This window comes from Grammomys surdaster, unplaced genomic scaffold, assembly GCF_004785775.1.
Source record: "Grammomys surdaster isolate TR1022 unplaced genomic scaffold, NIH_TR_1.0 63, whole genome shotgun sequence".
In the NCBI taxonomy this organism is placed as follows: domain Eukaryota; kingdom Metazoa; phylum Chordata; class Mammalia; order Rodentia; family Muridae; genus Grammomys; species Grammomys surdaster.
This window is the reverse complement of record NW_021604565.1, coordinates 13,114,501-13,140,533: the sequence shown is the minus strand read 5'-3', so window position 1 is coordinate 13,140,533 and position 26,033 is coordinate 13,114,501. Positions and strand designations below refer to the sequence as shown.

The following is a 26,033-nucleotide window of genomic DNA, read 5'->3' as shown; positions in this document are numbered from 1 at the left end:
TGCTGTGTGGTGTGACCAGTAGAGTATACTTGAACAAGCTATATATGACATCATAGATGATATAATCTCCTTTGCCATCATGTATGTATATGCAACAATCCATCATCCACTGTTTATAAAAGCAACATTAAGGAGAAACCATGTAGTGACAATTGTGGAATCTTGGTTTCTTTAAAAAACACAGGACTATTAAAAGAATGTTTTCATTTTAATTCTAGATACAGGGATATAGGCTGGTTTGGACTGTCCACAGCAACTGACTGTGATTTGCCTCATGATTTTGTCAGCTGAGATAACTTCTGTTGGTATATTGTTTGAAACTCTGGGAATTTTTCAGAGGCTATATAAATGCTAGGGCCCCAATAGGCATGGCGGTCCTTCAGGGGGGTTGGTTGCAGTTTGTTAGTACTCATGCTCAAAGAAACAAAAGGGAAGAAATGAGAGTCAGAGATTCTCTGTCTGTCTGTCTGTCTGTCTGAATCTCCCCCGCACCTCTTCCTATCTAGTGATAGGAGCGAAACCAAGGAGATAAAGGGTAGGAAAAAGAAGAACCCATAAGGTAGCAAAGACTGGCTACAAATGTATTTGTTTATGGATTAGAGGACCAATTACAGTAGATTTTCACCTAAGAACAAAGGAGAGACCTACTTGAGATTAAAAAAAAAAAAGGCAGGGTTTGAAAGGTACCATTTATCCGCGATGAATCTTAAATATTGTAATTGTAAAAGGTGAGATGTAAAAATGATGTTCACCTTTCAACTCAACTTTAAAATGAACAATACTTCTGGAAAAAATGCTCATGGAATACAGAAGGAAGTGACGACACACTGGGTAAGACCTGAACACTGAGGCTGCAGAGATGGCTGGGTTTGCAAAAGACAGGATACCAGCAAGGTCACTGCCATCTCTAACTCCAGTTCTAGAGGATCCAGTGTTCTGGCCTATGTAGCCTGCATGCACAAGGTACACATATGGACACACAGGCACACGCACATTAAATAAATAAAGGCTTGAATGTTTATTGTATAGGAAATACCTTTAACCCAGAAAAAGGAACATCCAATGACTTTTTTCACTTGTTACAGTAAAGAAAAACAAGGCAGAAAACAAAAGGTTGGGTTGGGGACATCTGGGAACTGTGGGCTAGGGTGACAATTTAAACACAAAGGCAGGGTGAATTTGTTTCATATAGTCTTACTGCTTACAAGCAATGTAGAAGAGAAAGTAAAGAAAAATATTAGAAAAAATAACTCCCTTGGGGTCTAAATTAATAAACTATAATGATCTCATAGAGGTAAGTGTTAGGTTTCATTTCAAGTGATAATACGCCACTTCTCTAAAGTGGATTTTGTGTATCTGAGTGGGAAAGAAAGTAATGGAGTCATCACTGGTAACATTTGCTTTTAAAGAACTGAGGACACCGATTCCTATCAAACCTGAAAGAACTGCCACCACAAAGAATGTATTTTAAGATTTTAATAGGTATGTCATTAAAAGAAAATGTATTATAAATTAGAGTGTAATTTGCCAAGTTCTGAATATGGTTATTAAATATAAAGGTGTTGGCTCTAGTACAGAAGAGAATATTTACAATAAAAATCAGATTGTAGAATATACATGTTCTGGATAGAAAAATAAGTACATCTGATGTCCAAACAAGGATCCTTGTGGGTGTGGCTCTACCCATGGAACTCCATCATCATGCTGTCTGGAACTGAGCAACCCCAAGTTAAAGCTCATACTGCCTTCGTAGGGCCTGTACATCCTCTGCAGTGAAACAGTTGGCCTGTGTGTCCAACAGGCCATCAAGCAGCTGCACCATCTGCTCCTTTTGGCCTTTGCTAATCAGTGTCAGCATCATCTGGAAAAGGGCAAGGGTCCTGTGAGCATGAGCCACACTTTCAAGGCTGCAGAGCCCAGGACTAGCAGGTTCCTCCGGGCGCATCACCACTTACCTTAAACCTCTCTGCTCGGCTCAGATACAAGAGATGCTCATACACCAGTGAGGGCTCCTTGGCCACAAGGTGGCTTTTCAGTGCCTGAATGATGAGGAGGAACATGTCCCCTTCAAGTTTGTTACTTAGCAGCACTGGCAGGTCTTTGGGTGCAGTGATGGCTAAAAGATGTGCGCAGGCCTCTAAATCGTTCCTGGCGCTGATAGTGTTTAGGACCTGTCCGAACTCATAGGCATTCCTAGGCCTGGAGACCTCAAGTTGTTCAGCTTGTTCTGCAGACTGCCTGTCTTCCACCCCCTCTTTGGCAGGTGGGGAGGTGGCAGAGGCCCCTGGGGGTCTCTCAGGCTCTTCGTCACTGCTGTCATCCACCTACCCAACAGAAAATACAGCACGTCAGGACACGGAATACCAGGCATATCCATCCCAAGTCACACTTAGCACTGTGAACTGAGAGCTATACACAGTATTTCAGTAAAATGCTAAGTGAAAATAAAAGTTTTAATATAGTTTACAATTCATAATTTCTTTAAGAAAGAGAAGTCAGAACATAAAACATTTTTAGAAAGTATTCTACATTAAAAAAAAATCTGAAGGCCTATATCAGTTTTTCTATTTTCAGGACTAGTTTTACATTCATTTCCATTTCCTTATATGTAACAAAATGAGCCTACATTTTTCATGTCTCTTAAAATACTTTTTTCTTGCTTAAAGGGGTTAAAGTCATGGGTTCCCACCTGTCGCCTTTTAGTGGAAATGTCAGACCATAAATAGGAAGTTAGCATTCATGGATGTACAGGAATTTATGCCCTGACATTCTTCATTAATGGCAAAGCAAATCATGTGGCTTTCTAGGAATCTCCGAGGTAGGTATGACAGCCAGGCTGTCTTGGAGAAGCCCAGATTACTGAAGAGAGATTAAACAAGGAGAGAGATGGGACAGGAGAGATGGTCTGTGCCCTCAATCTCAGCCCTTGGGAGGCAGAGACAGGCAGATCTCTGAATTCAAGGCCAGCCTGGTCTAAATGACTGAAACAAAACAATAAAAAAGATAAGTTGGCCTGGAAAGGACTCCACCAGGGGTTGGCAGGGCTGAAAAGAAGTCCTGGCCATCTCTTCAAGTCTACCCTGAGGAGAAGCCTATGACTCCTGGGCAGTGAAAATAACGTACCCACATTGGGACACCCCCCCCATCCATGGCCCACACTGAGAGAAACAGTGGCCAATGATGCATCAAAGGACAAATTCTGTCTTCACACCGTTTTCGTTGACAATCAGCATTAAAAGGAAAAGGTCCTGCCAAATTCACAGGGAATAACCTTAGATTCTGTGTAAAATCTCAGCAGGGTGCTTTCAAAGAGTATGAACTACACATACCTCTTGGACTTCGATTCTCCTCCTCTCCCTTCCTATGCTGGGAGGTGCTGTGTCATTCTTAGTGTCTAGGAGTCTGGCTGCCTCACCAGAACCTGGGCTTAGGAGGACTTGACTGGGGTCTACCATGCTTTCCCGGCAGTTCTGAAAAAATAAAATCATAGGACAGTTTGCATGGGTCTGAGGCTAACCCTAGAAAGGTTAGCCTGGGCAACAGTGATGTGTGCAGGGTGTGCGGGGCTTCTGTCAGTGCCATTCACAGTGGGCATGTGGCTGAGTCTGCTGTGAGACAGTCCACAGGACAAGCCTCCACTGCAGTGAGGAGGGCTCAGAGGCACCCTGTCAGGCTCCATTCCCTCACTCCAACCTTTTGTGTTGTCCACACTCATACACTGAACGAGAGAAAGACAGGTGGAGCTGACTGGCCTCAGTTACTTTTGCTGTTGCTGGAACAATTCCTGACCATTTAAAGGAAGGATTTATTTTGGCTCACAGTTTTAGGGTCTGGTCATCATTGCAGGGAAGGTATGAATTTAGGGGCGGGCTGCAGCTGGTCACACACGTCCACACTCAGGAAGCAGAGAGACAGATGTTTGTACTCAGTTCCCCTTTATTAAATGTCACCGCTCACATTCAGGGTGGATCTTCGCACTTTACCATAAACTAGATGTTCCCTCGAAACATGCCCAGAGGTATGTTTCCATGGTGATGCTAAATCTAATCAGACTAATGATAACTATGAAGCACCACAGACCCGTTAGTGAAACAGATTCTAAGCAGGAATAGAGCGCAGCCCCAGCCCTAGCTACTCTGGAGGCTGAAGCAAGAGAATGGTTTGAGCCCAGAAGTCCAAACCCACCCAGAGCAAAAAAGCAAAATGAAGTCCGAAGTAAAAACGAGCTTTCCTAAGGCTTCAGCAAGGAGTGAATGAGCTAGCCCATAGCTAAGCCATAGTGGGCACCACAGAGGGTAGCTTTTCTAATACTCCTGTTCCACAGAACCTTCCAAAGTTGTTCCCTGTTGAAAACTGGCCAGTACCAAATCTTCGTCTCACTTTTGAGTTGCATGAGTAATGTACTCTACAAGCAGAGACGGCTTTGTCATTTCAGCAACGTTCGGGAGTACAGACCAGAGCCCAACTGTGGGTCACGCACTGTGGGAGCATGCACTGGGCGCTGAAACAGACACCTGAACTAGAGGCTGCCCAGCAGCCCGGGAGACTAGCTGTACCACCTTCCTTCTACATCACACTAGAGAAAGAATAACGTGTTGAGAGTAACTCCTCAGGGCTGGAGTGTCGTTTATTAAAAAGTTAAGTTGCTGGCAGACCCTAACACATTCTGCACTATCAGTAACACACCTACATACCACCGTCAGAACACTCAGAAGCTCTGAAGGAAACAGACGTTACGTTCACACTGAGGTGTCCTAGATGGGGCGCACAGGAGAGAGGTAAGCATGCAACTGGAAGGCAAGGCGTGGTGTTGACAACAGCCCACGCACTTACCACCCTAAGACCATCTCCAAGCTCTGCAGTCATGCCCAGAGGCGGGTGACAATCCAGTGCAGCCCAATGTCAAAGTCTGAGAATAGGTCTGAGAGCTGCAGGCTGGGAAGTGGACACACTCATTCAGGATTTTCACCCATTCAAGCGTCTGCCTGAGGACCAGTCTGTTTGGTTGCAGGAGTGATGAGAAATCAGGAAGCACTTGGAGAAGCACGCAGGCAGCAAGGATGCTGGGTAAAGGGATACTGGGCGGGACAGCAGGGGAGGTGGCACACAGGGTTGCCAGTCCACAGAAGTCACTGAGCCGTCCCTTTGGAGATGGGAATGAGGTGACAGGACAGCCTTGTCCTTGTCCCCTAAGGTTCCTTAGATCCCATCAGAGGAAACAATAAAAAGCAACAGCTTGCAAGTATATCTGAGTTGTCTTGATGCAATAAAGTGAAGCAAGACTTGAGATGGGTACAGAGGGGAGGGGCTTGCTTCCCTTCTCTCCGGAAGGGAGGGGCCACAAAAGAGCAGAGCTTCCACCAGAGTGTGGCTCTGGCAAAAAGGAAACAAAGTTGCAAGCCACCCTGTTGGGAGACAGCTCCCTGGGCAAGAATGCTTTCATGCAAGCACAGGGACTAAGCTCAGATTCGCCAGGACATGTACAGTAATCTATAGTAGTGAATGTCATGCACACACACACACACACACACCCAACATTCCTACAGGGAGATGGGAGAGGCGTCCAGAGGATGCCTGTAAGCCTGCCAGTCTAGTGTGCTGTACACACTGGTGAAAAAGAAACCTTGTTTCAAACACAATAAAAGCTGAAGACTACTGAGGATACCCTCTGCCCTCCACATGTGTGCTTGCACAGAGTGCGAGCATGCATGGGTGCACACCCATGGGGGTGGGCAAGTAAGGGGGGAGAGGCAGGGACAGATGAGAGAGAGAGAGAAGGAGGGGAGGGGAGGGGAGGGGAGAGGAGAGAGGAGAGGAGCTGAGCTGAGCTGAGCTGCGAATAATCTTTCAATGCTTTTTAAGGAAGTTACAGTTGGCATGCTGGGATGACCCAGTGGGTAAAGGTGCTTGCTATCACGCTAGTCTACCTGAATTTGCTCCCCAGGACCCACATCACTGAAGACAGAGCCCATGGGTGATTGTCTGACCTCCACTTGTATATGGTAGTATGCACACAAAATAAGTAAAAATGTATTAAAACACTTTTAAAGAGAAGATACAATATAGGGCTGGTGAGGTAGCTTAACAGGTAGAAGCATGTGCCACACAAGCCTGACTCCTGAGTTGGGTCCCTGGAACCCAAATAAAGGTGGACAGAGCCAACCCCACACAGTTGCCTCTGACCACATCTGTGCAGTGGCACACACTGACATATATACGTCTTTTAAAGATACAGTATACTCGCTTATGGAAATACTATTAAGAGACACGCATGTCATGAGCTGTTAAAGTGATACTTTCTAAGGTGCTGATAATTTGGGTCTCATAGACTTATTATAAACGTAAGTAAGAAACCATATCTAATCAACAGCAGCTGGCTTATAATCAGTAATCAGTAAGTAATTCGTAATAAAAAATCAAACGTGGATATCTCTTCTTTTAAAGAACTGGAACACATACATTTAAAGTCAGCTTAGAATAACAAACTCTTGGCAGCCTTCAGCTCAGAGGCGCAGACAAAGAACCTGCCATCTAAGGTGAGCCTTGTGCCACAGCATTAGAGTCCTGAGCATCCTGCTCCACGCCCAAGCTCTGACACATCTTATAAAAGCCTTGGCCTCAGCCAGTGGTAGTGGTGGTGACACACACCTTTAATCCCAGCACTCAGGAGGCAGAAGCAGGCAAATCTCCAAGTTCAAGGCCAGCCTGATTTACAGACCAAGTTCTGGGACAGCCAGGGCTACACAGAGAAACCTGTCTCAAAACAACAGCAAAACCAAACAAACAAAGCCTCAGCCGCTGACACTGAGTTTACACAGCAGGGCCCTCAACCTATTGAACAGATAGATAGGCAGAAAGCCAAGCCAGAAAAACAAGCTACGGGTCATAATCAAAGGAGAAAGCTGCTCCAACTTGATATCATCTGTCTGTGCCATCATAGACATTGCTAAGATTCACTCCAAGAAAGTATAAACTTTCAGTCCTTATTAGAGCTTCTGACATTCAGTCAGCAGGAGAAGCCATCATGAGGTAGACCTGTTCTAGGAGTGGCCGTACAGAGTACGTGAACCTGCAACACTTAGCCATAGGCTAAGTCAGTGGTGAAGAAGTCTCTTGAACTTAGCATGCCACGCACCCTCTAAAGGGTCTCTACGTGAGGCGTACAGATTACTGTGCTCCCAGCAAGGTTACGGCGGAGGGGCAGGCTGATGACCAGGTGCAGTAAAGGTGCCCCAGCTATCACCCACATGCTACATCTATCCTGGCAGCCTGAGAGGATGTGGGATCTACAGAGGCCTGATGGTCCGGGGCTTACAGATGACTGTTGTTTTGGTACACAATGCAATAAACCCTCCACATTTCCCATTCGGTGACAAGAACGGAGTTAAAGTGGACTCTCACATTCAACAGATCAAAACTATTCTCCATCATCACCCCCGAGGCCTAGGAGGCACACAAACACACACACACACTTTATACTCCTTGTCCTCCCAGTGTTACCTTCAAATAACCCTCAATTGACATGTCGCCTGCAGCTATGGTTTGCGTCCTCCCTCTCCCAACTCATAGCTGAAGCTCTAACCCATAACCTCTTAGAAAGAGCTCTAAATGAGGTGTGTTCGGTGGCTCCTGTTCCAATGTGATAGCTGGCCTATCATGTAGACATCTGAACACTCACAGGGGAGATAAAGAAGAAAAAAGGAAGAGGAGGAGGAGAGATGAAGAGAAGAGAAAGGGGCTGGGGCATGTACCAACTGCCCTCCTAGTACTTGGGAGGCTGAGGCAGGAAAGCACAGTTTGAGGCTAGCCTGAGTTACATACTGAGTTCCAGACCACCTTGAGTTAGCCCTGTCTGAATAAGGTCCCCCTGCCCCCAAAACTACCTTGAGGAAAAGCGTTCTGTACTGGCTGAACCCTGCAATGTTTCTTCCTATATACATTTCAGGAAGCAAATTCTTCTCTGGCAGGCCCCTGGTGTCTTAGTTAGGGTTCTATCACTGTGGAGAGACACTGTGACCACGGCAACTCATAAAAGAAAGCATTTCATTGTGGCTGGCTTGCACGTCAGATGCAGTCATGGCAGGACACGTGGTGGCATGCAGGCAGCCAAGGTGTTGGAAAAGGAGCTGAGATTCTAGCAGGCAGCAAGAATGAATGTCAGTCTGGACCTGGCCTGACTGTTTGAAACTTCAAAGTCCACCTGCTAGTGACACACTCCCTCCAACAAGGCCACACCTCCCCAGGATCTTACAAGGGCTATTTTCTTTCAATCACCACATCTGGTAATGTTTTTCCCTACACATGAACACTTAGTGGCCCATATGTCTATGCAGAACAACCAGCACCTGGGAGGTGGAGACAGGAGAAACAAGTTCAGGGCCAAGTTCCACTATCTAGGGAGTGAGCCCAGCCTGAGTTACATGACGCCCTATATTTGAAAAACAGAAGGAAAAAAAAAGATTTCCATTCAGGAGAGCTAACATAAGGACAGCACATCTATATAAAGCCTTCTTCCTTCACAATATGGTGTGAGAAGATGCTACTCTAGTCCTACATGGGCCAGCAGCCAAGCTAGCTCAGGGCCCAGGCCACTGTGTCTAAATCTTGGCTGCAGTTCTCCCAGCTTCCACTGGGTGGCTCATGCTCTCCACTGGGTATTTTCTTCTCTGCCTCCAACCTCAAGTCTGTGCTGGAAATGGAAGAGATTGCTAGTACTTGAGTTTTTGTTGCTTTAATCCTATTTTTTCTTTGGAAGTTCCCTGTATTTGCACAGTAACACAGCAGCAATATGCCATTAAAGTGAACATTCCCTAAGACCCTAGGAGAGTAGAGCTGGAAAACTGTAGCCAAATGCTCACTATGGCCTGAAGTCGAGCTGGGCAGGAGCTTAGGAACCACCTTATCCACCCAGCGATGAGGGTGACAACTGGAAGTCCATGGCAAGGTTGCTGAGCAGGTCAAGGTATACCAGGAGTCAAATCATTCTGAGGCCATGACTGTGGCATTTATATTCATGAAACCACTTGATCCATTCAGAGATGAAATTTACACACAGAGACAGACATGCCCTCACCTCGAGTCCTTTCTGGGCGAGCGCCAGTCTGTAACAAGCTTTCACATTCTCGCTGTCTATCTGAAGCGCCTGGTCACAGTCCTGCTTTGCCTCTTCAAACTGGCCCAGCTTCAAGTAACAGAGAGCCCTGGCACAATGCAAGGGAAGGAAGCTCGTCAGTGTAGTCAGACAGCTGGCAGGGCTCGGGAGCTTAGCTGGGTTAGAGTGCTTGCTGCTCTTGCAGAGACCCTGAGTTCAGTTCCCAGCACCCACACAGGGTAGCTTATAACTGCCTGCTGTAGGGGATCTGACATCTGCTTCTGACCTCTGTACCCATGTGCACACGCCCACACACCCATGTGCATACATACACCCATGTGCACATGGCCACACACCCTTGTGCACATGCCTACACACCCATGTGCATACACCCATGTGTACACGCCCACACACCCATGTGCATACATACACCCATGTGCACATGCCCACACACCCACATGCACACGCCTACAGACCCACATACATGCACATCAGTAAAAAACTAAAATAACTTCTACAGTTTTTAAAAAATATTTTTAAAAGGAAGAAGTACTAGTAAGGACCCAAACCAGCCAGTTAAGACTGCCTTAAGCTCCAGTTGCTTCAACTAGCACTTAACACCTGCAGCCAGCTATGGTGCTCTCACGGGGGATGGAATTACATCACTGGGGAGACCACTGCAAACCAAATATAGCCTTTTCCAAAAGGAGGATATAGCAGGATGGAAATAGGGAACTGAATGAGCCCCTCTAATGAGATCTGTAAAATGGGTCAGAAAGCTCACAGCCGAGGCCCAAGAACTTGTGAGGCAGAGCTAGTGGCAGAGCAATCAGGAGGCGTCTTAGAAGGTAAGTTCAAGATAAAGCAGGCATACGGGTGTATGAAGGACAATGATCTTGCCAAGGCACTGGGCTAAGAGTTAAGGGAGAGCAGAGAGGGTCAGGAGGTAGGGAGCCCAAGGACACAACGTGGGCACAGCCTTCCCAAGGCAAAGCCTGGTGTTCTTGATGAACCTGGAAAAGCAGTGCCTGGCTGGAATGGAGGGGTGGGGCCATGCCAAATCACAAAGGGCCTGTTCACTTGGGCAAGTGTGTAATACAGTGTGACATGCTTGGCACATTTCAGAAAGCTTACTCTAGCTACAACTGGGAGAGTAGGACAAGAAGAGAAGCAGGGAAGGACAGTGGCCTAAGGTAGGCATGGGGTGGGGAGAACTGGGGAGTGGGAAGGGGGGACAGCCACTCTGAAGGGTCCTTATCGGTGAGCCCACTCTAGATTGCTGCCTGCTTGGGAAAGGAAGGCCAAGGATGCTGAGCTCTGATGAGGAAGGAGGAAGGAGAGTCAGGGGTTCAGAAAACAGAGCCAGGAGGAACAAGGACAGGAGGAGAGTGGACCCGGATGTGAGGGATGGAGGAAGAGCTGGTCTGAGCGCAAGCAGACTGAGGGATCCAGACCTTCCGAGGTAAGATGTCAGGCAGTGGGAAGCCTGCAGACAGGAGACCCAGGCATCGAGCTCCATGCCAGCACAGCCGGGGCAGCAAGGTCTTCACAGAAACCAGAGAGCTATCCCCAGCCACCGATGAAAGGGCTGAAGGGGGATTCTTGAATTTAGTGACAATGTTCGGCCAGCAGTGGCCACAGAGGGAAGAGTGTACAGAGTCACAGTAAGAGGCCAGTCAGAAAGTTATCTGAGACACTGGACAGGACTCAGCAATTTACAGTACTTGATGCTCTTGACGCTCTTTCGGGACTCCTGGGCACATTTCCAGCATGCACATGGAAGTTTACAACCATCTCAAACTCCAGTTCTAGAGGACCCAACACTCTCCTGACCTCTGTGGGTACCATGCATACATGTAGTGCATATGTATCCATGCAGGGGAAATACATTTTTAGAACGACTTTATATCAGAGGGAGGGATACAGTACACATGTATGATACAGCTAGAAAAATGCCTGAAACTGATCCTTCATCCTTTCTGTTGTCACATACACTACCTACTTCCATTAAATCCTCAAAGAATCAAAAGTAGTAAGGCAAGCTGCCAGTTCTTGCTATACACTGTTAAAAAGAAGAAGAAGAAAAAAAGACTGGCCTTTAGTACTTCAGAAGCAAAAGGACACGGCCCCATAAGACAGTATTTTGAATGATACTGGTCACCACCATCTCAATCCTACACCAGCTTCTACACTGGGCAGAGCTTAGACCCAGCTTGCTGCAGCCTGGCCAGGTAGACAGTGCAGGGCCAGAGCAGGACCAGCTCAGTTACCAAAGATGCTCATGGGACCACGGCATCAGACCTTCATCCTCCCAACCCCTCTCTGATCTCCGTAGTCCAGCTCTTTCAGAGACACCCGGGAAAGCTTGCATACTGATTCCTAGAAGCATTACATGGAATTAATGAACTGTATTAAGTTAATTTCTCAAAAGTTATTTTAAAATAATCAAAACTGGGCTGGAGAGATGGCTCAATGGTTAAGAGCACTGGCTGCTTTTCCAGAGGATATGGGTTCTATTGCCAGCACCCACATGGCAGCTCACACCTGTTTATAACTCTAGTTCCAGGGGATCTGACACCCTCACACCAAAGCACATAAAATGAATAAATAAAATAATCAAAACTATTCAAAGCCCTACATAAACCACAGAGAACTTGCCTGTTTGTATAGATGGCACACACATTGCTGTTAATCTTTAAGCATTCGTCGTATTTACTAATGGCATCTTGATAGTTTTTGTCCTTTACCAGTTGATTTCCTTCCTCCTTAAGGGCTTGAAACATTTTTTCATCTGTAGGACCAATAAAATAAACATCTAGACAAATCATTCCTGTAAATCCATCTGTAAATCCATCTGTAAAATCTTAAGGACAATTATCAGCAATCTCTCCATCACGAGTCATGCCCTCACACATGAGGCGCTAGGCTAACCAGAACAAAACATAACACTAAAGAAGAAAAGCTGCCGAATGAATAGTTAGGATGCTGCTACTTTCAAATTATGAGAAGTTAGTGCCACCGTGTTATACAGGCTGGAGAGTGCAGTGCCAGTTACACATACTGGAGAGTGCAGTGCCAGTTACACACACTGGAGAGTGCAGTGCCAGTTACACACACTGGAGAGTGCAGTGCCAGTTACACACACTGGAGAGTGCAGTGCCAGTTACACACACTGGAGAGTGCAGTGCCAGTTACACACACTGGAGAATGCAGTGCCACTGTGTTGCACACACTGCCAGGTCTTCTCTTCCACGCTGGCATTCTGGAGACACTAAGTGAACCCACATGCCCACAGTTTCCAGTAATTGCAAAGCACACTGTCTCTTTAAGCACTTGGGTAATAGTACTTTAAGACATTCCATGAAGCTGGAATTATGGCAGCATATAAGTCTAATGAAACGACTACAAATAGCATCAGCAAGTGGGTGTGGTGGAACATGCCTGAGGTCCCAGCTCTTAGGAGGGATTGGTGGGAAGACCAGCACTCAGGGTTCTTCGTGGTTCCACATTATGTTAGAGGCCAGTCTGGAGCATGTGAGAACCCGCCATGCTGGGTGCTGGAGGCGTGGCCCAGTCATTAAAAGCACTGTGCTCTTGTAGAGGACCCAAGCTTGATATGCAGCACGCATGTCAGACACTTCTGATCACTGTGAGCGCCTATACTCATGCACACATACCACATATACACAATTTTAAAAACCTGGGGACTGGAGAGAAGATGGCTCAGTGAATAAGACCACTTGATGCTCTTACAGAGGACCTGGGTTCAATTCCCAGCACCTACATGGTGGCTCACAACCGCGTGTAACTCCAGTTTCAGGGGATCTGAGGCCCTCTTCTGACCTCAGACACATATGTGGTGCACATATGTACATGCAGGCAAAGTACTCATACACATAAAATAAATGTTCAAAAAAATCACCCCAAAAGATTCAATAAATATTTGATGAATAGTGTCAAACATAAAGCCTGCTATGGTATCACTCAGCATCCAAGTTTTCCTACTATATATCTGCATATTACTACCTTAGAGTGTATTATCTGTACATGTGATGTGTGTATGTGGCTGTGGACAGGCATGTACCTCAGCAAGCATGTGGAACTCAGAGGCAGTCTCAGGCTGTCTGCTCTCTCCTTCCACCATGGGTCCTGGAGCCTGAACACAGGTCTTCAGGTCTGCCCTGATCAGCTTTCCGGTTTCCTTCTAACACAGCACTCTGACACCTTTCACACTGCCACATGGTTTCCCGGAAAGCTTCATTCTTCTCCTTCCTCCCAGTGATGCCAGCTCCACATTAAGTCATCGCCACTGGCCTGGTTACTCCCTACCTTCCCCCGTTTCCTGTACCCAAGGATGTAGGTGAGAAGCAGCTTCCTAAGTGAAGTTAGGAGGGAGGAAAGCCACGTCTGACATCATAGCTCGGCCTCCGCTCCCTCATAGAGCTCAAGATGGCTTTGGAGGAAACATGGGTAGTCCTCTGTACCTGGGATGCTGGGCGTGTAGTTGCTGGGACATGGGTCTTGGTCTGGGGTCTCTGCAGCAGGGCTCCAGGCCTGCAGTGGCTCAGATGTGGGTACAGTGGGAACGGGCGGCAGGCTCTCGCGCCATTTTGATCCATCCAGCTCCATTAAGATTCTTGTTATTCTAAAGAGAAAATGAACTGTTGGTATTGATCAAGGAATTAATGTTTTATATTAATGAAGGTTCGATCAATAGTCAGACTACTACTATGTGGTGGCACACACCTTTAATCCCAGCACCTGGGAAGCAAACTCAGGCTGATCTCTGAGTTCAAGCCTAGCTTGCTCTACAGAGTTAGTTCCAAGACTACACAGTGAAACCCTGTCTCAAAAAAACAAAACCAGAAACATCAGATTGACCAGGTTGTACCTCTGTGCTTTTCTTAGATGTAGAAAAACCTGCAGTCCGTATAAACAAAACGTTTCCAAAGTGTTTTCAAAGTTGCACTGATGACTTAAGTGGACCATTTTCTTTTTCTTTTTGTTTGTTTGTTTGTTTTTGTTTTGTGTTTTGAGACAGGGCTTCTCTGTGTAGCCATAGCTGGCCTGGAGCTGACTCTGTAGACCAGGCACCTCCCACAACCGGAACGCTGACTGGTAACTGGTAACAAGTGGGCTGTATTTGTTACTTAGGTCTATGATAAAAGCACATACTTTTATTTTAAAAGTTTTATATTTATATACAGATGATTATAAAACGCATGATTTTCCTGTAGTTTTTTATACAGAAACTTCCATCATAAACTGCAGCTATAATAACTGCATCTCACTGGCTGGGTAAGAAAATACAAATTTGAAAGTTAATGTATAACCAACCACAACTGTAGAAGAAAAGGATTTTGGAAAAAAAAGTATTTTAAAGCAACTTCTGTATTACCAGAGGAGAGGAAGGAAGAGGCGGCTGGAAGGAGATGCCGAGCTGCCTGATTTCCACGATGGACAGTAATAAATGGCAGAGCGTGACTGTGGCATTGCAGAAGTGATGGGAGATCACTTGATTAAGAAGAACATGGAAACCCTAGAGCTTCCTCATCTTTTTTATAAGATGATAACAGAGCTTTTAAATTCCATTACAAAGTGACAGCCTTAAAGTCAACTGCTCTGAAACCGTCCTCCTAAGTAAATGTACAATATGAACCACGGAAAGTTAAACAAGGAGTCAGCATCTGGGCCAGCATCTCCCTCCCACATATACCAGAGGAGGAGACGGGCGAGCAGAGGAAACGTACCCGGGGTGGCCTTTAACACTCTATTTGTAATAGCAAAATAGATAACCAAAATGACCACCACCTGACAGATTAAAAAAGATTTGGTCTGTGCATACATGATAGGACACCCTCCATAGATGTTCAGCACGGACTCACGCCACACCATGGAGAGTGCAAAAGCATCCTGCCACACACAACAGCACAGTGTACGATTCTATTTCTACAAACTATTGGTTGAGGAATTATTATTATCATTATCATCATCATGTTTTGAGTTAGAATCTTACTATCTAGACATAACTAGATGGAACTTGCTATGTAGACCAAGCTGGCCTCGAACTCTCAGAGATCCACCTGCCCCTGCCTTTTAGATGCATGCCACTCTGCCTGGTGATTTTTGTTGCTGTTGTAGTTGGAACAATTCCATGTATAAGTGAAGCCCTGTGAGATGTGCACAGCAGTCTGCTCACAGCACCTATTTAGAGCCTGTCCTGGTGTCAGTGTGACTTAGACATCCATGAAAACACCTCCTAACACCCAGACTGAAGAAGCACACTGAAGCTGCACACGTGTTGTCAAGATGAAGTAAGTTCACAGAAATAAACAGATGTGAGAGGATAAAGCCAAGAAATATGAGGGAATCGTTGGGAATCAATCAAGCTGGGAAGAGCAGGCGTTCATATAAAATGAGTGAACACCCGGGACACTGACAGCATTCTTATAAGGGGAAGGGTTCAGCGTGATCCTTCTATAGCAGAGGTGGACCCCAGAGGGTGGCCTCAGACTAGCTTACCTGTGAATACTGTCACTGGCCAGCTGGATCCTACAATCTAGCTGCAGCACCGTTTTATAATCCACATATGCGTTCCTGTATTGCTCTAAGGTCTCATATGCCATCGCTCGCCGCAGAAGAGGCTTCACTGAGAATGGATGAAGCTCCAGAGCCCTAAGAGGACAAGATCCCACATGTCATTTACCTTGAGAAGGATCCTTTATTTTGTATTTAGCAAGGCAGACTGCAGAGCTGGACCCCACGCATCAGAAAGACCCAAAGTTAAACAGTCATCACATTGTCCTTGAACCCACTGACCAGAAAGCACTCTACTGTCCTCAGGCCACAATGAGGTGTGAGCTCCCTAGCACTGCATCAGCCTCCTAGTCCCCTCCCCGGACAGAGCCAGGTGGACAGATTAGAAATAAAAGTCTCACAGCTACGGAAAAGGAACTGAGGCTCCCCACAGCACATAAAGCCAACCGCACGTATCTGCCTGCCTACCAGAACTTAAGAGGTGAAGACAGACTTCCTGGGGCTCACTGGCCAGCCAGTCTGAGAGATCCTTAGGCAGGCAGTTCCCAGTTCAGTGAGTGACTTTGTCTCAAACAATAAAAAGAGGAATGACTACGAGGACACTGGATGCTGACCGCTGGCATACACACACACACACACACACAAATATACATATATAAACATGCATACACACACATACAACATGTACTCACACACACACATAAAATACACATGCACTCACACACATACACACATATACACACACAAAATACACACACATACACATGCATACACATACACACATGCACTCACACATATACACACTCACAAAATACACATGCACAGATACACATATACACACACATACGCATGCATACACACACATATACACATTCACTCACACACATACACATACACACACAAAACACACACACACATGCATACACACATGTCCTCACACATACACACACACACACTTAATCGTAGCCACATATTTAACAAGGTGACTTACTACTAAACCACAAGAACTTGCGTGATGTTTTTTGAATTAGCCTTCTAACACTTTCTATGGTTCATTATTGATTATAAGAAGGGTACCAGTAACAAACCAGAAGAGAATCAGGGACTAAGCCTACAACTGTTTAGTAGTCATGAGTTTTCACGTTGCACTTTCAGTATCACTAAAGATAAATTCTATCTGTGATACCACAGTTGTGGTGGTGTCCCCTGCCACACCCACGTGACCTCCACCCCAGCTTTCCTTGCTCAGAACACCACAGATCCAATCAAGAAGGCCCAAGCTTGGAATCTCAAACGGACAGAATGGGACACCAAACAGGAGATGAAGGGTTAGAATTTTCATTCTTTGACCATATCTTGAAACTAAGTGTGAGCTTGTGAATAGAACAATCTCCAACCACAACCACAGACAAGTACGGTGAGCAGGAAGAGCTCAGTCAACAGCTGAGACCCTCAGGTGCCTCCAGTGGGTGGGTCTGTCAGACAGCAGCAAAAACAAGCAGAGGCAGAGAATGACTAGGCAACTCCAGCCTATCTAGGTATTCTAAATAGGAAGCTGTCCAGAGAGATGTGTGTCTGTGTGTGTACATGTGTGTGCGTGTACACGTGAGTGCCCATGCTTCCAACAACTTCAAGAGTTCTTCTGACAAACAGAAGTATGATGTGGTTTGGCGTTGTTTGTTTTCTTTTGGCTGATAAGCCAACTGCTGTTCTTGTAGAGGACCAGAGTTCCTAGCACCCGTATAGGAAGGCTTCACAACCACCAGTTACACCAGTTCCAGGGGATCTGATACCTTCTGGCCTCGTTAGGTACTACACAGACACACAGACACACACACAGAGTTTTTAGATCTTGGGCTGAAGAGATGGCTTAGCTGTTAAGAGCATGTCCTGCCCTTCCAGAGGCCCTGAGTTTGAGTCCCAGCACCGACATAAGGGAGCTCACAACAGTACCCACATAAGGGAGCTCACAGCCACCGATAGCTCCAGCTCTCCAGGCACGCACACATGTGGCAAACACATGCACACACGATTTAAAATAAGTTCCTTAAAAAATTAAATCCTATAAACAATAGCTTCACAGGTTAAAAGTTTTCCCTAGTTTAAAATGTCTAGTTTTGGTTTTTTAATGTAGCCCAGGCTGGCCTCAAACTCTGTTGCTTAGGATAACCTTCCTAATTCCGCTGCCTCCATCTCCCAGTAGCTGGAATGACAGGTGTGAGCCGTGGCTCCTGGCTTCCCTTTCTAAGTCTGATGTATCAGACTTTCCTGGTATTAAGAGCCCATGGAACTTAGAAAGCAAAGATTATTTCTGAAAATTAAATAGGAAGCCTCTCTAATAATGTGTGCAGTCTTTGGAGCTAGAAGAGATAGTCACACATTTTACTAATAAACTATTCCTTGTTCATACAGATTCAAATACATGCATACTTGAACATGTTCCTGACAGCACAGCATGTCTTCTCTGGCATTAAACCTGGAGTGGATAGGGACTCCATAGGAAGACCAACGGACTCAACTAACCTGGACCATAGGGGGTTCTCAGAGACTGACGCACCAACCAAAGAGCATACCAGGGCTAGAACTAGCACCCCCCCCACACACACACACATGTGTAGCAGATGTGCAGCTTGGTCTTCATATAAGTCCCCCAACAGCTGGAGAGGGGGCTGTCCCTGACTCTGTGGCCTGCCTGTGGATCCTGGTCCCCTAACTGGGCTGTCTTGTCTGGCTTCAGTGGGAGAGGATGTACCTAGTCCTATAGTGACTTAAGGGGCCAGAGTGGGGTGATACCCAGGGGGACCTCCCCCTTCTCAGAGAAGGGGATGGGGAATGAAGGAGGGGCTGCATAAGGGGGACTTGGAGGAAGGAGGATGTAAATTGAATAGATAGATAGATAGATAGATAGATAGATAGATAGATGATAGATGAAAAAAATCTGAGAATAAAAGCATCCCACTAGGTACCATCTCCAACTCATCCTGCTGGGACTCTCACCAGGTATCAAAGAAAACACCTAAGTAGGTCAGCCTACACAGAGGTCAGCCTTGACTAGCAGAGCCACATTCCTTGGCTGAGAACTCAACTCTAAGGTCATTCTTCCTAAGCTAAGGCCCTCCTCCCTTCCCAGCAGGCTCTCTGCTCTCCCCCAGGACCCAGTCCTCCTAGTCCAGCCTCAGTGACACAGGCCTGGAGTCCCATCTCCGTTTCCTCTTAGGAAGTACATTAGAAAGACGGCCCAGGTGAGAGGATGCTCACTGCCAGTCACACCCGCGGGGCCTTCTCAACCACACTAGTGGCAAACGCTAACAGGTTCTGTAGGGAATGAGCCAAGATTCGGAGCATCTGATTGTGTTCACAGTAGTAGGCTCATGCCATGACGGACTTCAAGCTGCCCACCTGATGTCAATTAACTCATGAAATCCTAAAAACATAGCAGTTAGCCAATGGGAGCCAGCATAACTGGATGGAGACAGGCCAAACCGCAATATAAATGCTAGTCTATTAAACTTCAATCTACAATACTGGCAAAAACAAAAACAAAACAACCAAGCAATGCAAAGCCTTCTTCAGACACTGGAAGCACAGACATTATCAAGCTTAATCCACAGCAATAAGCTGACCAAGTCAATGAAGGAAACTGTTTGCCTTATAAATGGGGCTCACGGATTTATTATCCAAACTTCTGAGAATGAAAGGCATGCCACGCTCTAATTATATGAAACAGCAGGAGGAGACCAGGCCTGTGTCAGTCGGTTGAGAACATCACTTCTTATTGTTTTCAGATGTGCTAATTAGTAGCTTCTTGCCAAAGAGTTTACCACTTACTGGTAAAAGAAAACAAAATGTTTGATTATTGGGCCTATATTCATCCAGCCTTGCAGGCTACTGAGTACCATCGATGAGGGGGTGTGGCAGAAGCCCAAGAGACTAAACCCACTGCACTGAACGGGGCTGGGAGTCTACATGTGCAACAGAGGCAGGACCAGTGTTAGAGCCTGCTGATGATCAGGGCGCCTGGAGAAACCCAGCACGTAGGCCAGCTGAGCAGAGCTGAGAGTATGACCCACATCCAGAACAAGGTGGGAAAAGGCCTTGAACACAGGGCAGGAGAGGAAAGAAGTGGTCCAGTTTGGGGAGCAGGTGGTTCCAAGTAAGTTGATCTGGGGGGCAATACTGTGTCACTGAACACTTGTGGAGACAATCTGAGCAAAATCCAGTAGAAGTTATCTCTCGTAATCCAGTAAGGGGGAAGTCCACAGATGATGGGAAGAGGAGAGGAAAGGTTTGTATGGTTTTTCAGTAGTGTATGTGTCTAGATATGGGGATTTTTTCCATTCTCGTCACAACACCTTATGACCAGTCTTAGGAAACTAGGCTCTTATATAGAAAACATTGCCTTCTTCACCTTGCCATTACAACCATCTCTTGACAAACATGTATCGGTTTACCTGTCACAATCCTGGATGCAGCCCCTGCAGTTCCCTTCTTTGAGGTAGCAAGCCGCTCTATTTGAATACAAGATGCTTAGCTCATCCGCATTTGCACTTCCTAAAACCACATTTAATTAAACACAGTTAAAACCCATTAGCAAAATCACAGTTCTCCAAAGCGACGACGGGACTGCAGTCTAAGCAGCGCTGCAGTCAGACCTACAGCCTGCTCATCCTGCAGAGCTCCCAGGAGCTGTCCCCGCACCCGCCACACGGGGAAGGTAGGACAGAGACCCGTGGAAACCTGCCTGGCCGGCACAGGCTCCGCATTCCGAGGTATTGCTCACAGTACCCTTAGTCATCGGGGAGGAATGCGGGGCCAGCGCCTGTCACCGCCGCTCCCCTACCTGTGGGTTCCAGCTGTGCTATCGCCACCGAGTACTGCGCGGCTGCCTCCGCGAACTGCCCGCCGCGGAACAGCTCGTTGCCGCGGCTCTTGAGGACGCTAGGACTGTCTGCGGCTCGCGGCTCCTCCGGGTGGTGGTTGTCGCCGGTACCGGCCGTCGCTGTCTCTCGCAGGCCTCCCTGCTGCTCGGCTCGGGGCCCTGGTGTCCGGCCCCGCCGCGACCGCCTGCTACCCTCGCTCCGGATCATCAGCTTCTTCTGGATGTTGCCCATGGCCGCTGTAGGGAAGGGCGCGCGGGAGGTGAGTGCATCCCCGTCCCGCGATCCAGCCTGGCCGGTGCGGGCGGCGCCACCCCGCGGGCGGAGTCCCAGCTCCGAGTGGGCGTCGGGCGGGCGTCCTGCTCGGCTTGCCCCAAGATCCCCAAGGACCAGGTCCAGCGCTCCTCTGCACTGAGCCAGCCGAGATTAACCCCTGAACTGCTGGAGAGCAAGCGCCTAGGAGCTGGCCTTTCAAAGCCATCTCCTACACCAGACCACCACACCTGTCCAGAGTGCTTGCATTTATTTCCAATTCTGGATGAGTGAGGTCACTAGAACTTGACCCACACAATGATGCCTATGGCCAAGCACCATCTTCCTTATGTGAACGAACTGGGAGAGAACAGTCATTCGAAAGATGAAGTCTTTTCCATTCATTTCAAAGTGAATTTAGCAAAATCATGGCGAGTATATAAGCTTAATGAGGCCTTAAACATAGTAAAACTTTCCATTCATAACTGCATGTGGTGACACATGTCTGTAATCACAGCTCTTGGAGGGGATGACAAGTTCCAGGCCTGGATGAACTACATAAGAAGACTGTCTCAAAAAATAAAACCAAAATTGTGATTTTTCTATTCAAATGCCTTATTCAAACTGAAGATTTTTTTAAATTCAGCTACAAGTTTCAGGCACTGTATGTCAGCTATGGTGTCAGTATTTAAAGCAGAGTAACTAAGTACCTCAAACCAAGGCAGAGTACCTCAAACCAAGGCAGAGTAACTAAGTATCTCAAACCAAGGCAGAGTACCTCAAATCAAGGCTTGTTCTTTGTTTTGGTTTTTCAAGACAGGGCATCTCTGTATAGCCCTGAAACTCACTGTGTAGACCAGGCTGGCCTTGAACTCACAGAAGCAATGCTTTTTTAAAAAGGTTTTAAAGGCTGCTGGTGGTGAAATAGAGGCAGGCAGAGCCCAGTAGGCAGCCAGGGCTGAGGACTGAGACTTTGTCTCAAACAAACAAAACCTAGCTCACAAATACCCATGTTCCTAAGCATTCTTTTTAACAATTTCTAATCTGACTAGCTGTGTTTTCCTCTAACATATATGGAAAGGTCTGAGAGTGAAGAGAAACACATCACCTCCTGAAAACCCATGGTGACTACCAGCCCACAGCCAGTGAGCCTAGGGACTGTCAACAGTGAGAGTGGCGAAGGCAATAGCTTTCTCCTTTTTTTTCCCAGACAGATTCTTATACATAGCCCAGGCTAGCCTGTACTCATGACCAATCTCCTGCCTCAGCCTTCTGAGTAATAGACATTACAGGAGTGAGGCACTATGCTCAAATGCAAGGGTCATAAAGCATCCAATTTGAATCACTAACCAAAAGAGGCTCAATTATTGTAACAATAGAAAATATTTTTGATAATCAAAATAAATCCTAAGGCTGGATCCAGTAGGAACACAGCGCAAAGCCCCAGTTTTCACTGGTAGCTACTACTCAAGTCCTCACCCTGAAGCACAAGCTGGAGTAGACAGACAGAGAAGGTGATGTAGGGAGGGAGGGGATGAGCACCCCCGCCTGTTGAGAATCAAAAACAAAACAAAAACACCAAAGCTTAGCTTTTTGTGTTTTTGTTTTGTTTTTTGTTTTTTTCGGAAAAGTAAGCACAGGGACCTATGGGTCTGGCTGGAAACTCAGTGACGGGAAAATACTGGTGGACTGCCAGGAGGCGTTGTCACAAAGTGAGGGGACAATGCTGGTGGACTGTCAGAAGGCAGGGTCACAAAGTGAGGGGACAATCCTGGTGGACTGCCAGGAGGCGGGGTCACAAAGTGAGGGGACAACGCTGGTGGACTGTCAGAAGGCAGGATCACAAAGTGAGAGGACAATGCTGGTGGACTGCCAGGAGGCAGGGTCACAAAGTGAGGGGACAATGCTGGTGGACTCCCAGGAGGCGGAGTCACAAAGAGATATTGTCTCTGCGGTTGCCAACACAAACAGGATCATCAGAGTGTGGATGTGGGTGAGATCCCTGAGATATCCACCTAAAGGGTAACCCAAGGCGTCTCTTGTGGAGATAGAAGAGTGCCTAAGGTGGCAGAAGACCAGGAACGTGGACTGCCATGGATGGGGGAAAGGGTCAGCTACAATCCGCATTAGAAGGGAGTGGTACAAAAAGAAAATCTGAGGAAAACATTAACAGTCTGTCTGAATGACACACGCCATGACCAAGAGGGATGTCTCTAAAGAATGAAAGTGTAGAGGCAGGAGACATGGCTCAGCCGTTAAGAGCACTGGCTGCTCTTGCAAAGGTCCTGAGTTCAATTCCCAGGAACCACATGGTGGCTCACAGCCATCCATAACTCCATTTCCAGGAGGCTCTGATGCACTCTGAGAGCACCAGGTACGCACGTGGTATAACTACATACATGCAAATAAAACACTTGTATACAAAAACAAAATAAAACAAAAAAGAAGAAAACAGTAACTCAATGTTAGAAAGTCAATCATCAATCTCAAATATAGTGGTGCAAGCCTATAACTCAGAAGGCAGAGGTGGGAGATCTCAAGTTCCAGGCCAGCCTGGTCTACATAGTGAGACCCTATCTCAAAAAAAAAAAAAATAAGACAAACAAAAAGCTACATCATGTGGTTGCATTGGTATAAAACAAAAAAATATGCAAAACCATAAAAACAAAGGACTAGTGACTGGAGGTGGGCAGGTAGAGCTATTGGGACTGAGAGAGCCTTGAGGGATGATGGGAACGTCCCCGAATTAGCCAAAGTCTACCAAATCTGAAGACACTGTTGAAGAGCAGCAGAGGGTGACTGGTTGTTTCTTAAAGAGCCCTTCTTTCCAAAAAAAGATTGATGCAAAAGCAGGAGAGGAATGGTTGGAAATGGGAGTGTCTATGTGTGTGTGTCTGTGTGTGTGTGTCTATCTGTTTGTGTGTGTATTTGTGCCTATATATGTCTCTGTGTGGTATGTGTACATGGGTGTGTATCTGTGGATGTATCAAAGCCAGGGCCTCTTACCTCACTGTTAACAGAAACCTGAAGCAGGATGACTGTCCTATATTACTAAATAGATTCCTAAGATGTTTCTCTCTGATAGTCCCTGTGGCAAGTGCCCGGATACAATGCCACCCCCACCACCACTCCACCCGCCCCAGCTTCAGATCCTCAGAGAGTGGAGCTTCAAGAGAACAGCCAGGACTACATAGAGACCCTGGAGAGAAAGGAAAAAAGAAAGAGAGAAACAGAGAGAGAGAAAAACAGAGGGGGAGAGGAAAGAGGAGAGAGAAAATGAAAGAGACCATCTCTGTCATTCTGTGCCTTTCCCACAATCATGTATAGATTAGCAGATACTTAAATATGTTAGAGTCAAAAATGTGTATCAACATTTTCAAAAACAGTTTAACTTATAGCAAAGGGCATTTTCTTCCTCTATCTTGGCCACTTTGATAGAAAATATTTAATTTTCAGAATGAATAATAAATGATTATACCAGTAATTTCCTAGTGGCTGTCTCCTAACATGTCTGTACATTCTGTGATGACTCGTTTTGGAACCTGTTCATAGTGTAGGCTCATTAGCCTTTTGCTGCCCTAGGTTGGAGTTCACCTTCAGTGGTCCATGTGCTACCAAACAGAATGAGTGGTGTTACCGTGTTCATGTAAATCAGATTTATCTTGATCCTTATGATTTTGTATATTGTTGCAACTCTTAGAAATCTCTGTCTTATACCTCCAAATCCTGTGGAATTTCAGGATGTTTATGTTATTTTTCTGTTTGTGAGTGACTTTAACTTTTGTATATTTCACTTTAAACAACAATGGCACTATAAGAAACTAGACGTTCACTTGTGTGTGTGGTTTTTGAGACTGGGCTTATGGAGCCCAAGCCTTGAGCTTGCTATGTAGACAAGGGTGACCTCGAACTTCTGATCTCATTCCTCCACCTCCCAAATCCTGGGGTTATAGACAAAAGTTATGCCAGGCTCAGATGCTCACTCTGTCTGACTGCTTTTCAAACTGTATAAGTAAAGAGATAAAATACCGAAGCCACGGCCACGGTAGCGAATGTTTCTAACAGTCCTGCTAGGGAAGAAGAAACACAAATAGATGAGAGCCCCGGAGAGACCAGGAGCTCTGGCAAGCTGACAGGAGATCTGAAGGAAGCGGAGGGAGGCGGGCAGGCGAGGAGAAGCTGCTGACAATGCAGTCTCAGCTTCACTGTCACTTGTCAAATGAGTCCTGTGGCTTCTGTGCTCCTTCCATGGGGATGAACTGGGTCTGACAGGTTAACTCCCAGTGAGTGAGCTATTGACCAGAGGCCCCAGAGGCACCCAGAACCATGCAGGCACCACCATAGCTCTTGTGCCTACCACAACCAGATGATGAGAACCTCGCACTAGCTGCAGGAAACTGTCTCTGCAGGCTGGCCTTCACGGTGCTGGAAGGTGCTGTGCTGGATGCCAGAGGAGAAAAGACAGTGGTCTCACCCTGTGCTACATGCTATAACACCAAAGATTGCTCTGTGACACAATAGTGGGAAAATTATTTATGGGGCAGCCAGCGCTCTCTTGATTGCATTTGAGGTCTGCTCCACAGCAGGAAATCTGCTCATGGTATAACAAATCAGGTAAAGACCCATGATCAGGACATCACAGGCTCTCAAGAGACCGTACTGATGTCTTCTTATAAATATTCATGTTGTTAAAGACTTTCTAAAATATTGGTCTTTATATTCATAGATGTTTGCTGGTCAAAGAGAGTTCTTACAGTGCTGTGTAGTAGATAATACAACGCATTACTTTTCAGAAGCAAAGGTGACTATGAGCACTCAGCCTCAGCTGGGGTGTGTTTAGTGACACACCTGCACCTGAGGCTCAGGGGCCAAGAGAATGTTCGGACGGCTGTTGTGAAATGCTGTCCCCTGGTCACCACATGGCTGTTGCACTCGTTAACCCACAGCAGCCATGGTTACCTAAATAAGACCTGTACAAGATCAAGCCAGTTAAAAATTCCAATGTGGATAAGGGAGGGCCTCCCCACATCCCACCCCGAGCCACCCTAAATGGCTGCTGGGGGAAGGACAGCCACTCTCTTTAGTTCTACCACTGGTTGGTTCCCCATATCCAAATGTGCATGGGCAACACCTACTGGACTCAGTGGGTTACTTACATAAATAACACAATGTAGAAGTGGGGCATGAAGTGGGGGGCAAGACAGGGGTCCTAGGAGAGAGCTGAAGCTGGGGGGGGGGGAACATGACAGGGGTCCTAGGAGAGAGCTGAAGCTGGG

The 26,033-nt window shown here is 46.5% G+C and overlaps 1 protein-coding gene across 1 annotated transcript in view; it reads right to left on the bottom strand.

The window, feature by feature from the left end:
- Nucleotides 1-1,566: 1,566 nt before the first annotated feature.
- The window catches only part of Spag1 (sperm associated antigen 1), a 53,152-nt gene continuing 28,685 nt past the window's right edge, over nucleotides 1,567-26,033 (bottom strand). The window contains exons 11-19 of the mRNA XM_028766383.1: nucleotides 20,469-20,744; nucleotides 20,080-20,179; nucleotides 15,614-15,766; nucleotides 13,576-13,736; nucleotides 11,750-11,882; nucleotides 9,074-9,200; nucleotides 3,330-3,470; nucleotides 1,956-2,324; nucleotides 1,567-1,861 (exon numbers count right to left, since the gene is read on the bottom strand). Coding sequence (XP_028622216.1) covers nucleotides 1,730-1,861; nucleotides 1,956-2,324; nucleotides 3,330-3,470; nucleotides 9,074-9,200; nucleotides 11,750-11,882; nucleotides 13,576-13,736; nucleotides 15,614-15,766; nucleotides 20,080-20,179; nucleotides 20,469-20,744 — 1,592 coding nt within the window. The 3' untranslated portion in view covers nucleotides 1,567-1,729. The remainder of the gene's footprint in view (nucleotides 1,862-1,955; nucleotides 2,325-3,329; nucleotides 3,471-9,073; nucleotides 9,201-11,749; nucleotides 11,883-13,575; nucleotides 13,737-15,613; nucleotides 15,767-20,079; nucleotides 20,180-20,468; nucleotides 20,745-26,033) is intronic.